The 23,647-nt window shown below is 38.6% G+C and overlaps 3 protein-coding genes across 3 annotated transcripts; 2 read left to right on the top strand and 1 right to left on the bottom strand.

Annotated features, from left to right (window-relative positions):
- The first annotated feature begins 4,060 nt into the window (after positions 1-4,060).
- LOC149611579 (uncharacterized) lies at positions 4,061-5,492 on the top strand. The gene is made up of 3 exons (XM_089858547.1): positions 4,061-4,237; positions 4,957-5,131; positions 5,269-5,492. Exons 1-3 carry the CDS (start codon positions 4,061-4,063, stop codon positions 5,490-5,492), a joined length of 576 nt encoding a protein of 191 aa, XP_089714673.1.
- Positions 5,493-5,588: 96 nt separating this feature from the next.
- Positions 5,589-6,446, bottom strand: LOC149611578 (uncharacterized). Its single transcript, XM_089858546.1, has 2 exons — positions 6,121-6,446; positions 5,589-5,825 (listed from the first exon to the last, which is right to left on the bottom strand). Exons 1-2 carry the CDS (start codon positions 6,211-6,213, stop codon positions 5,589-5,591), a joined length of 330 nt encoding a protein of 109 aa, XP_089714672.1. The 5' UTR covers positions 6,214-6,446.
- Positions 6,447-20,442: 13,996 nt separating this feature from the next.
- On the top strand, positions 20,443-23,067 carry LOC149611577 (uncharacterized). Its single transcript, XM_089858545.1, has 5 exons — positions 20,443-20,824; positions 20,874-20,939; positions 20,995-21,794; positions 21,864-22,145; positions 22,222-23,067. The coding sequence occupies exons 1-5, from the start codon at positions 20,443-20,445 to the stop codon at positions 23,065-23,067; spliced, it is 2,376 nt and encodes a 791-aa protein (XP_089714671.1).
- Positions 23,068-23,647: the final 580 nt, after the last annotated feature.

Raw genomic sequence — 23,647 nt, 5'->3', positions numbered from 1 at the left:
AAATTTACCTATGAACGTTAATGATAATTTATTTAACGAACTCTTATTTTTAATTAATAAGAGTAATCCATTACTTATCATCACTTATGATCACTAACTTTAAGAAAAAGATTTAGTATTATTTTTATAAACGCAATCAAAATAAGCATTGTTAACATGATAATGAAAAACCTAATTCTACAACTACACATTGAGTAATGAGTTCAGAAATAAATGTACTTGTAAATAGTTAAACCTTGTAATTTAAGAGTAAAGTAAACAACCACGCCCCAAAAGTAAACAAGTGTCGTGTTAGCGAGCCCACTTCCCGGGGTAGATATATTTTTTTCTGACCCTTCCACCATTTTGACCATAGATTGGCACTATCATATCATTTGATAGTTTTACCACTTCATACGATAGAAAACGAAATCTGCCCCAATCAAAGTATTAATTTTGATAGTTATTTTCGAGAAAAATTTGAATTATAATGATCGATTGAGTTTGATAGCTTAGAAAGTGCACTCGAAGTTGATATGATTCATTGATTCGTTGAAATCTTCTAGAGAAAAATATCGATTCTCAACATGATCTGGCTACTAACCCCATCTTTTTGAAATCATAAAAAATGATAGGCATTATTCCTTAAGAAATATATTGACTTTTTGAGTGATTTTATTTGGCGACATCTGTTTTCTGATTTCATTTTAAAAAGATTATGAGCTAATCTTTGATAGACAATTTTGATAGTTATGAAAATTTCTGGAAAGATAAATCGTTTTTTGAATTATATCGAAGTTTTTAATATATTTGAACGTTAGCAAGTGTACGTTTATTCTATAAGAAGATTCTGTACTTGGTGGTCGTTATAACCCTCTCAAACAAATAAATAAAAGTAAAATAAACGATGGTTCAACAGTTCAAACTGTGAAGACGGAGCTTCTTGTATATAGAAGTTCCGTGCTGTCACTGATGTGAACGACTACTCGAGGAGGAAGAACGATTCCACGAAATCATCCAAACGTAGAAGTAGATAAATTAAAGTGTAGATTTTCTGATTTTTATTACCCAGAGTTTTTAATTGCAATTTTTGCCTTTAATTATTATTAGTTAACCGTTTATAGTAGATGGTTTAGATTAAATCAAGGGCGAATAATTTGAAAAAGTTTGGATAGCAGCTTTTGAACTATAGACGGTTAAAAGTCAAACTTGAGAAATGAGATTATGCAAATTATATGAATATATGAAAATATTAGAAATTCTACAAAATCAGGAAATATCAGGAATCGATTAAACAGAATAAAATTAGGTAGAGACCAAATGAATTTGATGGAAAACAATCAAATTTAAAGTCCGGAAATTAAATAATCGATTAATTTAGTCGTTTCTAAAGATTTCAATTTGATTTGATAGGCAAAAAATCTATCTAACAATGAGAGCCAATCTAACATATTGAAGGAAGATTTGATAGTTTGACCATCTATGACTTGTTGAGAGGGAAAAAAATCTATCTAATAACTTAATGCCAGCATATAGCTAAAAGAATTGATAGTTTCGCCAAATATGGTAGTTTGATCAGAGATAAGGGAGGTGAGATGGTGTTAAATATTTTAATATCAAAATTGTATAAGTATTGGTGGAATTAATTTCTGTTAAAAATGTAAAAACCCAGGCTTAAAGTTTTTCATTTGGAGCATTTCTAAAACCCCTTTAGTGCCTTTCCATCCTCCAAAAATACCAATGACGTAAGGGGAAAGTAAAATGTATGGAAGTGAATGGAAAGGTACTATTGGTAAAAACCACCCAAGATGAAAATACAAGCTTCCAAATGAAAAACTAGAGTCGCTAGGGAAAAATATTAGTAGGATGGGGCTTACCCCCAAAAACTTTCCGACCTACCCAAAAAAGGGGAAATCACCTTGGCGACTTAAAAGCAAGGTTTACTCAGTAAACTTAAAGCAGAAATATATTACCTTATACGAAGTTCACTTCAATAATGGTTAGTACCGTGGGCATCATCTATGAAGAGAAATCGGAAAAAAAACTATGCAAGAGTGAAGAGGTGTGAATTTTTCCCCCTCCCGACGCGCGCTAGTCGCGAAGAGAAACATTTTTCCTCTCGAGAGAGAACTGTGATAAATGGCCACTGCCAAGATAATCTGACGTTTCCTAGAAACGGCGGGATTCAACTGTATTTCGCGCAAGTGAGAAACCGCTGCATAAGATACAACCATGATACGATTGTAAGAAAAGCACATTTTTCTCACTATGCGACGCTAGTGTTTTTATTTTCACCTCTCTGCCTCGCTGTTCGGGAGGAACGGTACCGTTTCTAGCCTGTAAAAATACTTCATAGATGATGGCCGGCGCGAGGTAGGGAGAAGTGAACTTCGTATAAAGTAATATATTTCTGATAATCGCCAGCACCCTCTCTTCGCCTGCCACCGGATAGCCATCATCCTCTTCTGTCTGCCACCGGATAGCCAGAACCCTCTTCGTCTGCCACCGGATAGCCAGCACCCTCTTCTGTCTGCCACCGGATAGCCAGCACCCTCTTCTGTCTGCCACCGGATAGCCAGCACCCTCTTCTGTCTGCCACCGGATAGCCAGCACCCTCTTCGTCTGCCACCGGATAGCCAGCAAACTCTTCGTCTGCCACCGGATAGCCACCACCCTCTTCGTCTGCCACCGGATAGCCAGCACCCTATGCGCCTGCCACCGGATCGCCAACACCCACTCCGCCTGCCACCGGATCGCCAACACCCTCTACGCCTGCCACCGGATCGCCAACACCCACTACGCCTGCCACCGGATCGCCAACACCCACTACGCCTGCCACCGGATCGCTAACACCCACTACGCCTGCCACCGGATAGCCAGCACCCTATGCGCCTGCCACCGGATCGCCAACACCCACTCCGCCTGCCACCGGAGCGTCAACACCCACTCCGCCTGCCACCGGATCGCCAACACCCACTACGCCTGCCACCGGATAGCCAGCACCCTCTCCTCCTGCCACCGGATCGCCAACACCCACTACGCCTGCCACCGGATAGCCAGCACCCTCTCTGCCTGCCACCGGATAGCCACCACCCACTTCGCCTGCCACCGGATCGCCATCATCCTCTTCTGTCTGCCACCGGATAGCCAGAACCCTCTTCGTCTGCCACCGGATAGCCAGCACCCTCTTCTGTCTGCCACCGGATAGCCAGCACCCTCTTCGTCTGCCACCGGATAGCCAGCAAACTCTTCGTCTGCCACCGGATAGCCACCACCCTCTTCGTCTGCCACCGGATAGCCAGCACCCTATGCGCCTGCCACCGGATCGCCAACACCCACTCCGCCTGCCACCGGATCGCCAACACCCACTCCGCCTGCCACCGGATCGCCAACACCCACTACGCCTGCCACCGGATCGCCAACACCCACTACGCCTGCCACCGGATCGCCAACACCCACTACGCCTGCCACCGGATCGCTAACACCCACTACGCCTGCCACCGGATAGCCAGCACCCTATGCGCCTGCCACCGGATCGCCAACACCCACTCCGCCTGCCACCGGATCGTCAACACCCACTCCGCCTGCCACCGGATCGCCAACACCCACTACGCCTGCCACCGGATAGCCAGCACCCTCTCCTCCTGCCACCGGATCGCCAACACCCACTACGCCTGCCACCGGATAGCCAGCACCCTCTGCCTGCCACCGGATAGCCAGCACCCTATGCGCCTGCCACCGGATAGCCAGCACCCTCTCCTCCTGCCACCGGATCGCCAACACCCACTCCGCCTGCCACCGGAGCGTCAACACCCACTCCGCCTGCCACCGGATCGCCAACACCCACTACGCCTGCCACCGGATAGCCAGCACCCTCTCCTCCTGCCACCGGATCGCCAACACCCACTACGCCTGCCACCGGATAGCCAGCACCCTCTCCTGTTGCAGTCAGAACTGCCCCACGTGATGTGATGAGCATTGGCGTCCCAGCCAATGATTAGTTTGTCCCCTCTCTTCTCGCATTGATTGACCAAATTGATCACCTCAATTGTCGGGAGTGAGTCCGCATCATGGCCAAAGTATGCAGAGTAACCAGGACACCGCAGTCTTGAAGGGCCCAACGTCAACGCCTGGACTGATCGAAGTAAATGACTACTATAAAACCCGGCACGAAACTCTACCCGGAGATGACAAAGATATGCAATATTTCTTCTCTCCCGTGAATAGTTTGATGGACTTAATGACGTTGGAAAAAGATGTAGGATAATTTCTTTAAAATCTAATATACAGGGTGGAAACCTTTGTCAGTCTAGATACTATTCCCAAAGAATTGGTGTCATCAGAAGGGGATAATAGAAGAAAAATGACACTTTGTATACTTTAGTCATGAAACATGATTCTTCCCGGGATCATGACACCATTTCTGTTTGCTCTCCCGCTCATCAAACTTCAGATGGGAATCGCACCGTGGTAGGGTCAATTCTATAACTGTTAAGTATAAGCAATCAACCCAGAAACCTTGATTGTCTTGACGTGGGACAAAATCCACCAGCGCATACGCCTTGGCAAATAGTTAAGCAGCGCTAATAGAATTATGATGAGCTAGGAACTTTTTATCACGTATGTGTTTCGGTTTAGTAGCTTTGTGCACTCCAAATGTTTTAGCTGACTCCATTTTCACTCAACGCATCTAGGCGGACTTTGTGGGAGGAGCTATCTAGACTAATCATTATGTACGACGAATTTTACCTCTTGAATAATATATCTCGGTGCGTGTTATACCTTGCCCCCTGACCTTGATACCAACCAATGAAATCACAGTTAGAAAGATGCAATCAGAATTAGGAGGCGTCACATGACGTGTACTAAGTTCTCAAGCCCGGTATACCCACAAAATTAACATACGATGCATGGGGACATGATGTATTCCTGTTTTAACCAATAGGATTTCACTTTATCCATATTTCCACCCCATAGGCCAGCGACTATTTCGAACAATTTCGTGACGTTCCTTGCTTTTCAATTATACCGGCCAATTTGCACGTTAAATCAAGAGGCACCATTACGCTGCAATCAAATAATCCTCGGCACCCTCCAGTAATTCAATCCAATTATTTAAAAGAACCCATTGACTTGAAGGTTCTCGCAGCAGGTAAGAGACGTGGAAACGCGAGTCAAAAAAGTTTAAATATTTGTCGCGCCGTGGCGCTAGAGGTTCTGCCATAAAAAAACCACGCGTCGTATCTCCAATCCAGTCCAACTCTGTTTAATGGTCCTGTACTTCTTTAGGGATGATAAAGGGTCACGAATTTACGCAAATGCCAGCGTTTGAGAAATACAAGCCAGAACTAATCGGTCCAGTGCCCGGTTGTGAAGAATTTGAGCTTGCCCCTGAGGAGTATTTTGGGTGCATCTCCAGACTGCCAAACTTCCCAACCCTTTTGGGGTTTAAAACTGAAAGTTCATATGACAAAATAAATAAGACAACTGTTGTAGCAAAATCTTCAATTTAATATGGTAGTGTTTTATATGAAAATATCACGAAAAATCAAATTTTATTTTTTTGAAAAAATTGAAATTAAAAAGAAACTAAAGGCAATTTAAAGAAACTATAACAAGTTGACAAAATGTTGTAGAGCTACAATAGGGCTAGAAAACTCCGGTCGGTGAATTTGACTCATTATGGATCTTCTTCGTCTCATTTTGGTTTTCTTTTCTGCGCATGAGCAGCCTGTGTGGTCGTCCATTATTCCTTTACAGGCTTTCAATTTGAATGAGGATTTGCGGGAAACGGTTTCTAACAGTTTCCGAATGGTTTTCTCAGTATGCGAATGAGCTTTCAGTTCCTAATCAGGATCATTTACATTTAAATTTAATTATTATAAGATAGGCAAGTTTGAAGGAGCATTATAATTTAATTGTCCGTTTTTGTAAACTGCTATTTGTTACTATTATGGCCAATTTCGATGGCGATTTACCATTATCGCCAAATTTTGGTCGCAATTACAATCATCGCAAAAATATCGATCGCCAATTACGATTATCGCAAAAAATCGATCGCCAATTACGATTATCGCAAAAAATCGATCGCCAATTACGATTATCGCAAAATTTCAATCAAGATTACGATTCGAAACTTACCTCGAGCCTTTGATGATTATCATTACAAAGCAGGAAGACAATGGTCGCAATTTTATTTTGGATAAAAGTATCCCTATCTTGAAACTTCTTCATCCAGTCATTAGTTATGTCATCATAATGCTGAAAAAACAGAGTAAAGTACACTTGAATTAACACATCGGCTTTGTAACATTTTTTAAGGAAGTCAAAGATGACTAGAAATCAAACTTTTGTAGCCAAAGAATTTTAATTTCAAGAGAGCTGGGTTACGAATAGTTTAATATTCATGTAATTCCTAAGATCAAATTTATTATATTCTTTAACCTTGCATAAAGTTTGGTTCAATCATGACTAATGTTTGAGGCGAGTTATATTTAGTTTTTGCCACAGTATTGAAAGGATTTATAATAATGTTCGTGTTTAGTTGACATCATTATGAAAACTTCATGCGTTTAATTCTTAACGGTTTTGGATTGGTGGGCTGATCTAAGCTCCATTATATAGTCATGGCGCCAGAGCTTCCATATTTTCTCCATCGTAATTTCACGATATTTGAATCTTTTTTTCAGTTTTTGTCGCGAGGTTGGTACACTTTCATTTATTTTAAAAGTTAACGGTGACAGTGACAGTGAATTTAATCTAAGCCCAACAAGGAATTCAGCGGACGTGAGAGGAATTGGTTCATTTTGGTCATTGTAATTATAGGTGATAGGTCGACTATTTAATAGCGCTTCGGATTCTATAAGTACGGTCTCTAACTCTGTATAGCTCAAAAAAGCTTTACATAAGCACTTTTTAAGGCAGGTTTTGGTGGACCTCACAAGGCACTCCCAACATTCACCATACCAAACAGCTCTTTCAATTCCATGTCTTCCGAAGAATTCTTTTAACTGGTCCAGTTTCATGTTTTGTCAAATGATTTTTAAATCTGAGTTTTCTTTTTTTTAAATTTTTGCATTGTCTGTGTATATAATTTGTGGAACACCCCTCCTAGATATGATCCGTCTGAAGGCTAGCAGAAAATCATCAGTACTAAGAGAGGGGACAAGTTGGCATAAGTTTTTTGTTCTTGGTTGTTGGTTTTAGCTATAAAGGACCTGCAAAATCTATCCCTATGATTGAAAATGGTGGGGATTGGCCTATTCTGTCCCTAGGTAAGGGTGCGATTGGCATATCACCTGGCCTCGCTCGTAATCTTTTGCATGCAATGCATCCGAGAAAAAAGGGACTAGATGTAACCCCAAAGGGCACTCGGATCATTCTAAGTATAACGTGCTGATCCTGTTTAATCCTCCCATCTTCCTCCCGGAACCAGATAAATCTCACAGAATATTTATCGGACTCATCTAGAGCGATTTGCAAAAAAGCCTTCTCTATGTCTGCGACTATAGCGACTTTTCCATATCTAAATCTCAATAATAACAATAGCAAGTTAGGATTAAAATTTGGGCCGGGAAGGTGACATTCGTTTAAAGGAGTGTGAAGACCCATCCAATACCACCCGAGTTTTGGTGGTCTTTACATGTTCTCTTTCGACACCTTGTTGAGGCATATAATAGGTGCCAGGTTTAGATAATTGCACTTAGTCTTCTGGTACCACTTCAGCTATACCTAGCTCTAATTGCTCCTTAACTACGGCCTTGTACCTTTCATAATATCCTTGATCTTTTTCAAATTTTCGTTCCAAACTTGAGCTCTTTTTCTAGTGACAGGCAAGTTATTTGGTAAGGTTTCTTTACTAACCATCCAAGGCAATTTTACAATATAAAAACCCTGATTTGGGAGAAATTTTGTATCCTCAAAAAAGGTTGTGAAGGCTTGATCATTGGGGTTCTTTTTTTTCTCAGAACTATCAATCTATACACTTTCCAAATCGAAAAACGTTCTAAGCGTTTTCTTCACCAGTTGTTCCCCTAAACTTATCAGCATAGATGTCACTGACTGCTTCTATTTGCCCTTTCAGAACTTTTCTCAGGTCCGCTTAAACACCAACCTAGTTTTGTTAATAATGCTACGGTTCGGGGTCCTAACCTTTCAGTTTTTCCACTGACTATTACCCAATAATAATCTGCCCCTATTAGGATGTCTATATCTGGGTGGCGTTCGACGTTTTCTAAGACGGGATTATCTGCTAATTTTATTCCCTTTGATTGGAGAATCTCACGAATCTCTAGGTCATTGTAATTCGAGAAATTGTACGCTAAGAAGCTTTGGACAACGGCTACTATTTCTACCGTTTCTTCTGGGTTCTCTTTATTCTCTAAATTACCGACAAGATATATGAATTTTTCTACCTAATGTTGCCTTGCCGTAGATGGCAAGAATGTCATGATACACCAGTGGAACATTGCATTATAATTAGAAACTAAGTGATAATTATCTTGATTTAATAATTGTTCTTTGTTTAGAATGCACCCTGATCAAAAATGATATGCCCTCTCGGGTTATATGATAGTCAACTGACACCAGGGACATTTATTTATATGGTTTCAAAACGATTGTTTTGATGGCTTGATGGCTTGATGGCTATTGTGGACGCTAGATATAGATTTTTAGTTGTGGATATTGTAGGATACGTTTCTGATTCTGATGGTGGAATTTTTGAGTCTTTCTCACTTGGACAAGCTGTTGAAAGCAATACAACTGGACTTTCTCCACCAGTGTTTCTACCGAAGACGGTCGTTTCTTCTCCCCACGTTCTTGTTGGATATGATGCTTTTCAACTGTTAAAGAATTTCATGAAACCCTATTTTCGAGAAGGTCGCCTCAAGGAATTCTCAAATTATTTTTTCTTTATCGTTTAAGCAGAGCCAGGTAAACTTGAAACCAGGGCTGTGCGAGTCCTGATTTTTGGGTTTCAAATCCAAATTTGAAATGACAATGTGACTTTATTCTTTCAAGATTATTGTTCAATTATAAAGGTTGTGTAGTGAAAATGCCTTCGATATTTTAGCCACACGTTGGAGAATTTTCCGTAGACCTCCAATTTTGAAGCCATCTAACGTCGACAAAGTTATTAGAGCTTGTGATATGCTACATAATTTTTCAATGTTTGACGAAGAAGCTTTGGAACAAAACGTTATTGCCCAATGGACTTTGCGGATTCTGTGGACAAAAAAATTGGATGTATTTGAAACGGAAAATGAAATGATCAACTTAAAAATCATCCATCAGAAGGACTTCAACAACCAAAAGCCACAACAGAGCGAAATTACCGAAGGGAAGCTGCTGCCTTCAGAGACCATTATGCAAATTATTTTGAAGGAATTGGTTCTGTCGACTGGCAGTCGGATTTGATGAGTTTGAAAAGAACAAACACAAGAAATAAATAAATTAGGTAACATTTATTTGTACGAAGAAGAATAATAGGAACTTTGTTTCAAATTAATCACAATCCTTTATGTATTTCAGAATGGTGTCAGTGACGTCTATTTCTTGGATGAACTTCTCTAATCAGAGAAGCTGCATAGTGCGCAATTGCTATCGCGGAGTCGTCGGGTGTAGCCCAAGCGCGATTGAAAACGGCATTTTTTTGAAATATTTTGTTTTTCGTTTAGCTGTGATTTTTGAAGCAAAAGCAAACGTTTTTGAAAAAATCATGATTGAAAACTGGCCTTTCAAACAGCGCAATTGCGTGAACGTTTGGTGGAAGAACCATCATTGGGAGGCTAGACGTTTCTCGTAACCCTAGCTGATCGCCGCGTATGTCTAAGCCTATTAGGCTTGAACTTTGGAAGGGTGCCTGGAACTAGAGACGGGTATAAACGGCGCAAGATCTAATATATACTAGACTACGGTGAGAAATCGAGGCTTAGTGAAGCGTTAAGTCACTAACCATGACTAAGGCTTACCCTAGGTGACTCTCACTGACAATTTAAGAGTGAATTACCGTGTACTACTCGACATAGTTATCCGTGTAAGTGAATAAATTAATGTTCTAACACAAACATTTTGAAACAGGTATGAGAAAGGCGCGTGCAATTACACAAATGAATGCCTTTGAAAAGTACAAACCACAACTACTATTTGGACCTTGCCACTGACCAGTACTTCGAGTGTCTCGCTAGACACTTGACCATGTCATTCGCGCACGCGGCTGGAACAAGCAAAATGGGTCAACCCGATGACCCCACCACGGTCGTCGATTATAGACTCAAGTTTGTACACTATTCTATAAGTTCAAAGATATTTCCATTCAAACCGTTGCATTCTAGGGTTAAGGGAGTTAAAAGTTTGAGAGTCATTGACGCCTCAGTCATGCCCGTTGTGGTTTCGGCCAATACCAACGCCGCCTCCATTATGGTTGGTGAAAGAGGTGCTGACATCATCAAGAAAGAACATGGCTTGATCGCTGAAAAAGGAACTGAAATCGTCAGGGGAGACTTGGCCTGATTGGTGAAAAAAAAACACAATGTACATCACTGTTAAATAATTTTTTAAAGTAGGTTGGTTTGATATATAAAAATAGGACGGGGTTTTAATAAGAGCTATGCCTATCCTCATATTACCCATATACTTTGTTTTAACACGGAGAAATTAAACAAGGAGAAGAAATAATTTGGGAGATTAGGCACCCATCCAAATGTGCATCTACAAGGATGTTTATCATGCTATTTTTCTTTCAATTCTTTTGCCTCATTGTGGGTGGTAGTGCTCAAAAACCTGATAGGGCTTGCAATGCACTTTTCTTCTTCGCTTTTTCTTTCCTCCATGGTTTTAAGAAGATTTCAATATTGTCTAAAAATTTATATCTTACATAAGTTTGCGATATAGTGCTGATTTTTGACATCTGTAGGACTTCGCGAAAAATAGTATTAGCAAGAAAGAATTCTGTTGGAGTAATTAATAGACACTTTTTTATATAATTGACTGAAATTAAAAATTTTAATTCTGCTATTCTCGCACAATAATTTTTTAAATATATTTGCAGATGGCGGACAGAGAAAAAACACAAGAAATTTCAACTGATCGATCCTTTGCGAAACAATTCCGTTTCTCTAGAATTAAACCTTAAAACTGTAATAACCAAGGCCTTAACTACAATCGATTCATCTGTAGAGGCTACAAAATTGATAGTAATCGGTGTTGAAAACGTGAACGATCTGCAGCATGTCACAGAATTGGATTTGAAAGAGACTGGATTAAAACCTTAAGATACTCAATTCGTACCAAGTAAGTTTCCCGGTAACAATTTTGGAAAATTTTTTCTACAGTGGGATTATAAAACTTACCTTAACTTTTAGAAGCCGAAGGAAACCGAGGTTCACCGAAAGATAAGTCTGTCAGCAACCAAGCTGGGGCAAGTGCTTCAGAGATAAACCAGGAAATAGATGCTACCCAGGTATAATAAGAAACATATAGTTTATTTTGCGTATATTCAATAATAATGGTACTTGATTTTTCTACTAATAATTATAATGTTTTCAGATTATGGAACAAACTAACGAAAACTGGGCCAATTCACATTATCCAACTTTAGTCGGCTGACAAGATCGGACTGACTAGTCAGCCTGACTTGTCATGTAGTGTGAACGCTACACCCGACTTGATTTTTGTCAATCCGGCGGTCCGATTTTAATCGCCTTGGTAGGCAATTGGAGTCGGGCCGACTTAAGTCGGAACGAGAATTAGCGAATCAAAAACGTCGAATGTTGTGAAGTCGCGGAGCACATGGCCATCTGACGTATGGTTTTTTTCTGCGGCAACCCATTGGTCTTTAAAAATAGTAAAGTTTACAACTTGTGGCTGCTAAAAAAAATCTGCCGTATGTATTACGAAATGCTTTGAATTTATAATGTTTCTGGGCTATAATATGATAATTTGATTGTAGAAATTTAACTGGAGTAGTAATGACACTAGAAAATTAATTGAATTCGTTCGTGAGAATGAATTCATATACAATACAAAACATGACCACTATAAAAAGACAGCTCTTCGAGATAAAGCTATTGAGGAAGTTGCTGAAATGGTGGGCTGTTCAGGTACTCATTATATTATAATACATTACAGTACCTTATCACGTTAAGTATTTGGTTTCTTTCTACCTTTAGTGATTGATATTAAAACCCGCTGGGAAGGTATAAGAACGTATTTTACAAGAGAGCTATCCATAGTTTCAGGCTCCAAAAAGAGCGGAGTCGGGACAGATGACATTTAAGAGCCCAAATTGGAGATTTTTGCCGATTTACTTTTTTTCAAGACAGCGGTTCAACCACGAAAAGCGCGATCTAGCATGGATGTCGAACAAGTATCCAACGTTCGAGTAATAACAAATATATGGGGAACACTATTCTCTGACTTTATTAAAGTAATTGTGGTTTGTTATATTGACAGAACCAAAACAAGGTTGAAGAAGTGAATGTTAATGCTGAATTACCAAGCTTTTTTTCTGATGAGATTATCGAGCCTTCTGATAATAACATTGATTCTGACGACAATGCCAACAACAACAAGAGGACAACAATTCTCGCACAAATTCATCATTTTCGGGGCAAGCAGGTACAGCTTCTACATCTACTTCAAACCGCGAAGAAGAGACATCCAAAACGCAGAAAAGGAAGAAACGAAAAGTGTCGGACAGAACCGAGGAATTTTTAGGATCAGCTTTGGCATGCCTAAAAAACCCAGTACCACCTAGGAAAATGGAGGATGTACGAGATGAGCACTAACTTTTTGGAGCATTTATTGCTACTCAATTAAGGTTACTGCCCGCAAAAGATTCAGATAAAATAAAATCCCAAATAATGGAATTGATATTTGAAAAAAAACATGGAAGTTTTAATGATGATTAAAATAAATATGTTCGTTTCCTCACTGAGTAGTTGACAAAATAAACTATACTATTGAACATTTAATTCATGACTTAATTAATAAGGTATTATCTAAATAATGATATTATTTATGTGACAGATTAGTTATGACTCAAAACGTAAAACATATGGGAATAGTAATTCTAAATGAAGTTAACAATAGTTCATTTATTTGACATTTAGTAATCTTGTATCCGATTCCATTGCCAATCCAAGGCGCCTTCATTGCAAAAATATCTCATAAATTCTTCTTGCACTTGTTTCGCTTGTAGTGATGCACGGCACCCCTGATGAGCAAGTGGCCTTAACAATGGTTGGTCATTTTTATCGTTACCATCACACTCCTCCCCACTTTCATCTGAATGACAATCAAGAGTTCCCTCCTCCTTATCAATGCTTTGCTGACGTAGTATATTATGCAGAGTGCAAATGGCTAGCACAATGGTTTCGACGTGCTCTGGCTTTGCTTGAATGGTGCCCAATAGAATGTGAAACCTGCTTGCAATGATACCGGAAAAGTTCTCGGACACTCTCATAGCTCTTGAAAGTCTACATTTATTTACATATAATTATTACTTTGAGATGAGCCAATAGTCATATTAATCAAATTACCTAAGATTAAACACTCTTTTGTTAAAGGTTAGCTCTGCTTTGGGAAAAGGCCTCATTACGTTGGGTTTTAACGTAAATGCCTCATCGGCTACTATCACAAAGGGAACTGGTTTAGTACGCCCTGGTAAGGGTCGTGGTTTTGGCAGCTTTTCTGCATCTCTTGTGAATGCTTCGTATAGCTTCGAATTTATGAAGGTTGCACTATCATGACACCTTCCATTGATCCCAATATCAACAAATATTGCCTAGATTTAATAACATTATTGCCAATTGAATGTAGTTCTGGTGTATTTACGATATAAAATGTTATACATACTTTGCAGTTAGCATCAACAAGAGCCAGGAGAACGATGCTAAATGTGTCCTTATAATTATAAAAGTATGAACCAGAGTTTGGTGGGGCAGTTACGTTCACGTGCTTCCCATCAATGGCTCCGATACAGTGATCATATTGCCATTTGTCCTTAAAATCTTTGGCAATTGTTAACCATTCTTCTGTATTTTGTGGGAATGCAATGTTCCTATATGTAGAGGAACCATTAATGCTAGCTTTTGTTGTGTTTTAGACCTAATTTTCGTTGAATATTACTTGGAAGCAAGCTTATTAAAGATAGAATTGCAGGTTTCATAAATAATGCCATGTATTGTACTCAAATCCATACGGAATTGGAACTTCAATGAATTCATGCTTTCACCTAAAAAAAACAAATAATTAGGCACGTACTAAGAATACAGTGTGATTTAGAAAATACACACCTGTTGCCAAGAAACGGAGAGTGACGGCTAATCGCTCTTCAGCAGGGATGGGCTCGCGAAACGATGTATCCTGCTTTTCGATACTACTTTTCACAACATTCAGTATTGAAATGAAAGTGTCTTCAGACATACGAAGGTAACACCTATAACTATGTATATCCTCCAAGCGTAGTTCGTTCACTAAAGTGAAGGCTCCCTTTTCTTTCCTTCTCTTTATCCAGGACTTAACCCAAACGGTTCGTTTCCTCTTTAATTCCCTATGCTTATTTTCTCTATCAATTATTAAAGCGATTCCCATCAAAGCTACTATTTTTTTCGGTTCTCTACTTCAAACTGCATAGTTAAATTCAATCAATTACCCTAAACTCTAATAGGAAAAAAACAAAAACTAGCACTGAAGCAGACACTTTTGCAAGGCTCAATCACTAGTTATAATATGGTCCCCTCTTGTGAACGTTATATGAACTACAAAAGCCTCAACAAAAGTCAGGCGGACAAGTTGTATGGTCTGAACGGGTCACCTGACTAGAGACAGAACTGACCATTCGGTCCGACTTGTCCGGCTGACAAGTCTGCCGACTAAAGTTTGATAATTTGAATGGGGCTTTAGACTATTACACTGAGAGAAATTTCTGTAGTTTAAACAGAAGAATTTTACAATATTGAAATGTAAAATGATGTAACGGAGTTTATCTGCAGAAATAGAAACACAGTAAAATCGTTTTTACTATTTTACGGAAAACATTTGTATATTTCACTTATTGATCTGCTATTTCTAATTCTAACTGTAAAAATTACACATTTGTTTCAGCAATTTCCGATCCTCAGTTTTGAACGGTGAATTCCACAGAAATGTTTTACAGGGTGACTGCTCGATAGGCATTGCAGGCATTTACTGTAAATTTTACAGAAAATATTTTATAGAAGTATCTGTTAATTTTAGTACGAAACTGTGGAAAAACAGCTTTACTTATTTGATTGGTAAAACAGATGCTTTCTGTAAATTTTGCAAAAATATTACACAGAGTGACTGTTTTTTAGGTATTGCAGATATTTTCTGTACCTTTTAAAATAAGTATTTCATGGTATTATCTGTTAGTTTTAGTCCGAAATTGTGAAAATGACAGATTTACGTATTTGATTGGTAAAACAGATGCCGTTTGTAAATTTTACAGATATTGTGCTACCATGACTCTGTTAACGGTACTAACAAACTGTGAAAACTTCAGTATATTGGCGATTAAACAAGCAAAATATGTTCTTTGTATAATTTTCAGATATGTGTGTTACCGGCAACCTGATAATAATGCTTCAAAACTGCAAAAACTAAAAGATATGATTCTTTAATATTTCATTCACTTTATCCCGCAAATTTTACGGTATCTATTTTGGGAAAATTACAGTTAAACCCATATAATTGGTACATTAATTTTGACAGACTGATTTTTACAATGGCAAGGCTCTGTAATTTTTAATTGCCCCCGAGCCACTTATTTAACCATTGAGGAACTCAAAAATAATCGACCTCTGTTTGACAGTAAAAATACTAGACCTAATTTAGAAATAGCTCCTATCATTTATGGTTTAACTAATATATAATTTTCGAGCTGCAAATCTTCAAATTCCACCTTGTCGGTTTACGTGTAATAAAAGCTTTATGAACGGGTATAGCTTTTAAATATATCGTCTAAACTAGACTATACATACAACTAGACTATACAACGTTCCTTGATAATGTTTGAAGGACCCACCAATTGAATACATACGACTATGCACGTATTTGAAACTAAAGCCTACAGGTCCGTGCATTTGAGATAAAAATCTCGCGGATATTTATAATCCTTTTTTTTCTTCGTCAATTGTCAGCACGCACAAACGTACATAACATAGAGACCTAGCTTTGCGCGTGCTAACAACCGAAGCTGAAAATAGAGTATATACAGAATAAGCTGCTGTCGGAGATCGGGGAGTTGCCTATCCTATAGCGTGAAAACAAATTTCCTAGCGCGCATTCTTTATCCAAAACAGAAGGTTGAAATTTGGCCAAGAGTTTCCTGAGACCCCGTGAATGGTATGAGTAATTCTAAAACTCCCACAAGTGTTCTTTCAGTGGTTGAACTTACTTTTTCCATTGAAATGAATGAAAGTCAACGAATTAATTAGAAATAGTCCAACGCCTGATCTATTGCACGACCGGATTGCTGAAGTGTTTCGGATTATATTGATATTGTATTTTTTTTATGATGGGGATAATTATAGGGGGATTTTTCTCACTTCCCTCGGATAGGGTTAACAAGCGAGGATTTTGTCTGGGGAAGGGGGATTTTGTACAATTTCAGTAATGGGAGATTATTCCTGGGGTTCTATGTCTTGGAAGTGTTTAGTCCGTATACCCATGTGAATCGGTAAAACCTAAAAGCTATTTTTCAGTTCTAATATGTAAATCGAGGTATTGAACAGGTATTGAACACACTACCAGCTGTTTATACGTCAATCAATCCTGTATCGCGTTTTTTGCATAATTAAATAAACCGTCGTAAGTATACTAATTTAGAAATAAGTACTGGAAGACCAATAAATCAAACCCATGTTCTACAATTCCCTATATACCATTTGTTACTCAAATTTCAAAGACACCACTAATCTAAGACATCGAGTTTTTTTTACATTGGGAATTTCAATTTAAATCTTAAAGTGTTAGTGCCACGTTTTTTGAAAAGTGGCTAATTGGGTTATAATAACAGTAGATCCAAAGTAAAAAGTCTTCTAGAAATTTATTCATTTTGTAATATGAAAAAGAAAATTGATACTTCACATACCTCATTAAGACGGAAAAAATTATAAATATACCCCTGGTGACGTCATAAGAGGTTGACCAGCGCGAGACAGATTTCATTACGAGAGCTAAGCCTAGTTTTTAAACATCGCGCGCGAGACAGATTTCATTACGAGAGCTAAGCCTAGTTTTTAAACATCGCGCGCGAGACAGATTTAATTACGAGAGCTAAGCCTAGTTTTTAAACATCGCGCGCGAGACAGATTTCATTACGAGAGCTAAGCCTAGTTTTTAAACATCGCGCGCGAGACAGATTTAATTACGAGAGCTAAGCCTAGTTTTTAAACATCGCGCGCGAGACAGATTTAATTACGAGAGCTAAGCCTAGTTTTTAAACATCGCGCGCGAGACAGATTTCATTACGAGAGCTAAGCCTAGTTTTTAAACATCGCGCGCGAGACAGATTTCATTACTAGAGCTAAGCCTAGTTTTTAAACATCGCGTGCGTGTCAAATTCGATGACTTTGAAAGCGCCACCTATCAATAAAAAAATAGGACTTGCGGAGTCGCGCGTGCCGCGTGCTCACGCGCGCTCGAATCGTGACGTCTCCAGGGGTACCGCGATATTTAACTGTCAAAATAGTTTGAAAAAATTCTGCGAGTAGGTTCTGAAAGCCGGGGTTTTAATAATATTTGAAAAATTATAATGCATTACATAAATAGATACTCTAAATCAGAAAGATTTGATCTTTCAGATGGAAATAAAACCTTTTAGTTTTAAAAATCGCGATTTTAGGTGACTCTAACACTTTAAGGACGTCTAGTAAAGGTCAGACACGTTTATGCTTAACATCTATAATACCATTCGTTATAATTTGAAAATATTCAAGATGTATTTTCTTCCAAGTATTCATGATGCATTTTTTCTCTATATATTCATGAAGAATTTTTTTTCAAATATTCAAGATGGATTTTTCTAAATATTCATGATAGATTTTTTCTTAGTTATCATGATTGATTTTTCTAAATTTTCATGATTAAATTCTTGAAAATATTCATGATGAGATTCTTAAAAATGTTCATGATCAAATTTTCAAAAATATTCATGATTAAATTTTTGCAAACATTCATGATAAAATTCCTGGATATTTTCATTAGTGAATAAACGTAAATCGTAACATCATCTCCAACGTAGGCAGGCACTTGTTTACCGTGATTATACACTTTGGCGTGGCTGATGAATTAAGTGATTGCCATGCTGCAAGCTTAAAAAACAAGGCAGCCTACCTACTCGGAAATAAAATACAAAAGGTATTTTTTTCTCGTTTCATGAAGCCCAGCCCCTATTATTATTATTATGATATTGATGACTGTGTAAATTCCAGTGAACTACTTATATAGTTTTTTACATACACATTAAAAATCCATTTCATTAATTTTTTGAAGACTACTTTTTTAAATACAACGTTCTATAATTAACCTTAGATTTAACAAAAAATATATGGCATTCTAAAAGTTAAAGAGATAGTTGTCTAATTTCAAGAGTGGTGGAAAAATTAAACTTCCAGGCAAAAGGAGAAGTATTCGAATATCAATATTTTCATGCCATTAGGACGAATGAGTCTTTTTAATTTAAATAATATAATAATTCGAAGCATTATCTTCGGATATTACAATCTATTTCACAATGAAAATTAATATTCGCATCCTTCTTCAAGAATTTGTCGTTGTTAGATTCTTCTCTAATTCATGTCATCGTGAATCTTCATCCCCGATTCTCCGCTATATTTCCATGGTTGACACCTCACCTATTCTGCAAACTGGAGTTCTGACACGATATTTATTCTCCAAGCACTCACAACATATCCTTACAAAATCCAACCAAACATTTTTATACCGAAAAGACACAAAAACATTAGTCATCGAAAACCCACCCACCCAGAAGCTACACAAAATATTTTATTCTTTAAGAGCTTAAAACATTAACTACAGAAAAGCCACAGAAGAATTCAACTTAAAACGCAAACTTCGCGCATTATAGATTATATTTGCTAGATTTTTAATGTCAAAAATCCTTCCACTTTAGCAATCACAACTTGCTTATTATTCCAAATTCACAGACTTATCACTACCCTGCACACAAATCCAAAATTTCTACTTTTCAAAGAGCCATCCAAAACCGTTATTTCTAAGTTGGAACACTGTTGTCCTTTTAAAATCAAGACCCTACTGGCAATTAACTAATAAACAAATAAATTACTGAACGTGATTCTTAAAACCTCATTTCTATAATTTCAGAGTAAAACTATGCTATGGCTTGAACATCCTGTTTTTCTGATCGTAATGTTTTACTACTGAGCTAAGTTGATATAGAAGAAATAAATAATCGTTAGGCTTATTTGCCAATGTTTTGATCGTCATGTTTTTTGTCATAACTTTTGATTGTCTGAACCGATTTACAATTTGAAAACAATTTCGGATTCTACGTGACAAGACGCGTGCAACGATAGCATTGTTGATCCATTTGAAGCATCATTTCGTAACGTCATTATCGGGGGGCTTTACTATTTCCGCTATGGCTAACTCCCTATTAGCGCCACAGTGTCATTTGTAATTTTAAAAGATTTTGAGAAATAAACCTATTTAGAAAGTCCTCTTTTGTTACTCTAGCTCAAATAGGAACAAAATGACAGCCAAATGAAAATGTCCAGAAACTTTTGTCCAGGACTGTACATAGTAACATATACTGAATATCCTTCATGCAATCGATTTTCAAGTTGTTGGCTAAGGCTTTTTGCGCTATGAAGCTATCACTTTCCATGGTTTGCTTACTCAAAATTTAGTGTATGGCTTTTTTGTATCGCATTTGACGTATAGTGCTGGAACATATCTTAAATAAATGTTTAAGCAACTGCATTCATTGTTTTATACGGATTCTGATTCATTTTCTTGCCATGACTGCAAACGGGCTGCTAGGAATAGTAGGCCTTCTCGTAGCCCTACTCCAAGGAAAAGTGTTGGAGGTGCAACTTCAACTTTACACAACACGGGAAAAAATTAACCCGTGCCTTTGACCACTGTCCACGAGGCTTTACAGGAACTTTTGACAACTAATAGTCTTACTCGTGATCCAAGTTCAATTTTGGATCATATTTTGCGCAAAGTTGACTCAACAGAAACTCTTGTGGCTACTTTGCAATCCCAAATTACGTCACTCACTACACTTACTACTACTCTCACGCAACGCGTTGATATATTAGAGAAAGAAAATATGGCACTCTCTGAAAAATTGGCTGAAAAAAGGCTGCTTTTATCAATCCTGATCTCTCGACTGCGCAGCGACCTGATTAACGTAGTTCTCCACTATTCTCACATACACTTGTGAATCATATGTCGGCCCTTAATCACGCTAACCAGCAATTCCCACGGATTGGTTCAGCTAACGCCTCATCTACTGCTCCATCACTTCCACAAAGGGTCGTCAAAACGGCTAAACTAGGGTCGGCAGTTAACTCTAAGTTAAAAGTTGTCGCTAGAAAGTCGGGTCCCAGGGGCACTGTACGCAAGGCCATTTTTGTGAGCCGCTTGGAATCTACCCTACTTTCCAAGGACTTACAGGAAATCCTTGTTGATGATGTTGGCATTACTACACCAATTTGCATTCGCTTAAAAACCAAAAACCCAACGGCTGACCATTCCTCCTTCTACGTTTCCTCTGATGATGCCAATGAATTTGATGCCTTATCCGATCCGTCTAATTGGCCAGTCGACTGTATTATCACTGAATTTAATGGTGTCCCCCGTGACAATCACAAACATAGCAGTGAACTTGTTGCTCCTACCGGAGTTTCCTCGCAATGAAAAATCTACTACTAACCTATTAGAATGTTCGTGGTTTACGGACAAAAGCTACTGAGTTTTTTCGAAACACTGCTACATTAGCCTATGATATAATCTGTTTAACTGAAACTTGGTTTAATGACTCTCATTTTACAATTGATTATTTTCCTGATTCTTACAATGTTTTCCGTGCTGATCGCTTGGATCCCCATTTTAATAATGTCCGCGGTGGTGGCTCCTTGATTGCCGTGAGGAAATCCATCCACTGCTGTAGGCGTCGTGACCTTGAAAGTATATCTGAAAGTGTTTTTATTGAAATTCGCTGTTCGTCCACTCAATCCTTAGTCTTGGGCACTACTTACTTTCGTCCTACACTCACTGACGTCGATTATGGGCTGTATTTTGATAGCTTATCACGCGGTTTGGAAGGCACTACTGCTGACATTATTTTATTGGGCGATTTTAATCTCCCTAGGGTCGACTGGCAGAACTACGGCACCTGTGGCTGTAGTGCTCCCACTCGTTCCAAGGCTGCTCCTATCTTTGAGGTTTGTTTTAATTTTAATCTTAAGCAAATTATTCCTCCCCTAGATACTGGTAATCTGTTAGATTTATGCCTCACGAATATTAATAATTTGGGTTTTGATGGCCTTGAGGATCCTCTGGTTCCCATTGACGCCTATCATCCCCCATTTTTGCTTACCTTACCGGTTATAACTTGTACGCCACTTCCACCACCTGGCTCTACTTATGTTTACCGAAAAGGAGATTATGACCTCCTTTACACCACACCTAGGGATTTGGATTGGTATAAGTTCCTTGAATCGCGAGATGTTAATCATTGCGTGGCTTTTCTTACTGATCACGTCAAGGCTGCAATGGACTTAGCTATTCCTCGTAGGGTTCGTCGCGGCTCTCCCGGGTTTCCATGATGGTATTCTCTGGCTCTCCGCACTGCTATTAAACAAAAGAAGTATTTCTTTCGGGAAAAGAAGCGCACAGGGGCTTTAGCCGATCTCATTGAAATTAAACGCCTTCGAGCGGTTTTTAAACGGTTAATTGTACGCGATAAAACTACTCATGTTGCCGGTGTTTGTCAGGATGCTTCTACACACCCTAAAAAGTTTTGGAACTTGGTCAAGGGTAACCTTCGTACTGATTCCAGAGCTATAACGTTAAAACTTGATAACAATATGGTTTCTGATCCTACCCTTCTGGCAGACAGCTTTGCTGATCATTTTTCACGTGTCTCCGTTGACAAAACGAACCCTACGGAGAACTATCATTATGAACCTCCTACGTGTGTCACTACGCCCCTATCTATTTCAGGTTGTTACACGTTCAGACATCCACAAGGCCATTACTAGGCTACCTAACAAGTTCTCGACGGGAGTTGATGGCATCCCAGCCATTGTTTTAAAGGGCTGCGAGGCCATTCTCTTACCGTTGTTGGAACATATTTTTAATTTGTCACTTGTTACTTGCACCTTCCCTACCTTATGGAAAAAAGACGTTGTTTCCCCTGTATTTAAATCGGGAGCGTCGTGTGATCCTGGGAATTATACACCAATTTCGCTACTTTGCGTATTTGCTAAAGTGTTTGACATGATCATGCATAAGCATTTACAAACCTGGTTTAACTTATTCCCTAATGATTGTCAACATGGTTTCTCCCCTGGTAAATCAGTTGACACTAATCACGCTGCTTTTATGCACTATGTAGCCCCGGTTGTGGAGAGTCGTGGGCAAGCAGATATTATTTACTTGGACCACGCAAAGGCATTTGACCGTGTTTCTCATAAATTTTTAAGAGACAAACTTTGCGCTTTGGGCGTTGACGGAATTTTGCTCGATTGGATTACTGATTACTTAAAGGAGCGTATTTATGTCCTCAAATGCAATAGTTGGCTCACCACGGTGGAGTACAATCTCTGTTGTGGAGTTCCGCAAGGTTCTTCTTTAGGGCCATTGCTTTTTAATATTTCTATCTACGACCTGCAGTATAAAATTAAACATTCTAATTTACTGCAATTTGCGGACGATAACAAATTATATCGGAGTATTGACTCTGACCTTCATCGCTCGCTTTTGCAAGAAGACATAAACACAGTCTCCACTTGTTGTTTCAATAATAATATTCCGATTAACCCCGCTAAGTCAATTCATGTAAGCTAAACTAGGCGTGTTAGTCGAATGTTGATGAACTCCTACCTTGTTGATTCAAAACTCATCCACACGAAAAATGAAACCAAAAATTTGGGTACAATATTTGACGCAAAATTACATTTTTCCAGTCATGCCACTAGGACTGTAAACCTTTGCCGTCGTTCCTTGGCGATTTCCCTTAAAATGAGTCGCCAGTTAAAATCTCTTCGTCATTTTCGCATATTGTATTAAGTTTGGTTCGATCTAGATTATTGTTTGGTTGGGTTGCATGGGGTGGCTGCAGCCAATCCCTCTTGAACAAAATAGAAGGAGTACAGCGAAAATTTATAGAATTTAGCCATACACACGTTTTACCCAAGGCTCAGTATAATTATGAACTGTTGTTAACTATCCTTGATCTCCTTAAAATTAATGACTGTATAAGAATAAATCATATAACGTTTATTTACAAATTAATCCACAATATCATCCCACTCTCGCCTCTTGTAAATGGTCTTAATTTTTCGGTCCCCATACATTTTCGTAATCAGTGCACATTTTACAATCCTAAATTAACAATTAATCCTATTATTCGAATGCAAACAACTTG

This window comes from Phalangium opilio, unplaced genomic scaffold (genome assembly GCF_054372755.1).
Source record: "Phalangium opilio isolate 3A_F unplaced genomic scaffold, DU_Popi_V2 ptg000246l_1, whole genome shotgun sequence".
Taxonomy (NCBI): domain Eukaryota; kingdom Metazoa; phylum Arthropoda; class Arachnida; order Opiliones; family Phalangiidae; genus Phalangium; species Phalangium opilio.
The sequence above is the reverse complement of the archived record's forward strand: the minus strand, read 5'-3'. Positions and strand labels throughout refer to the sequence as shown.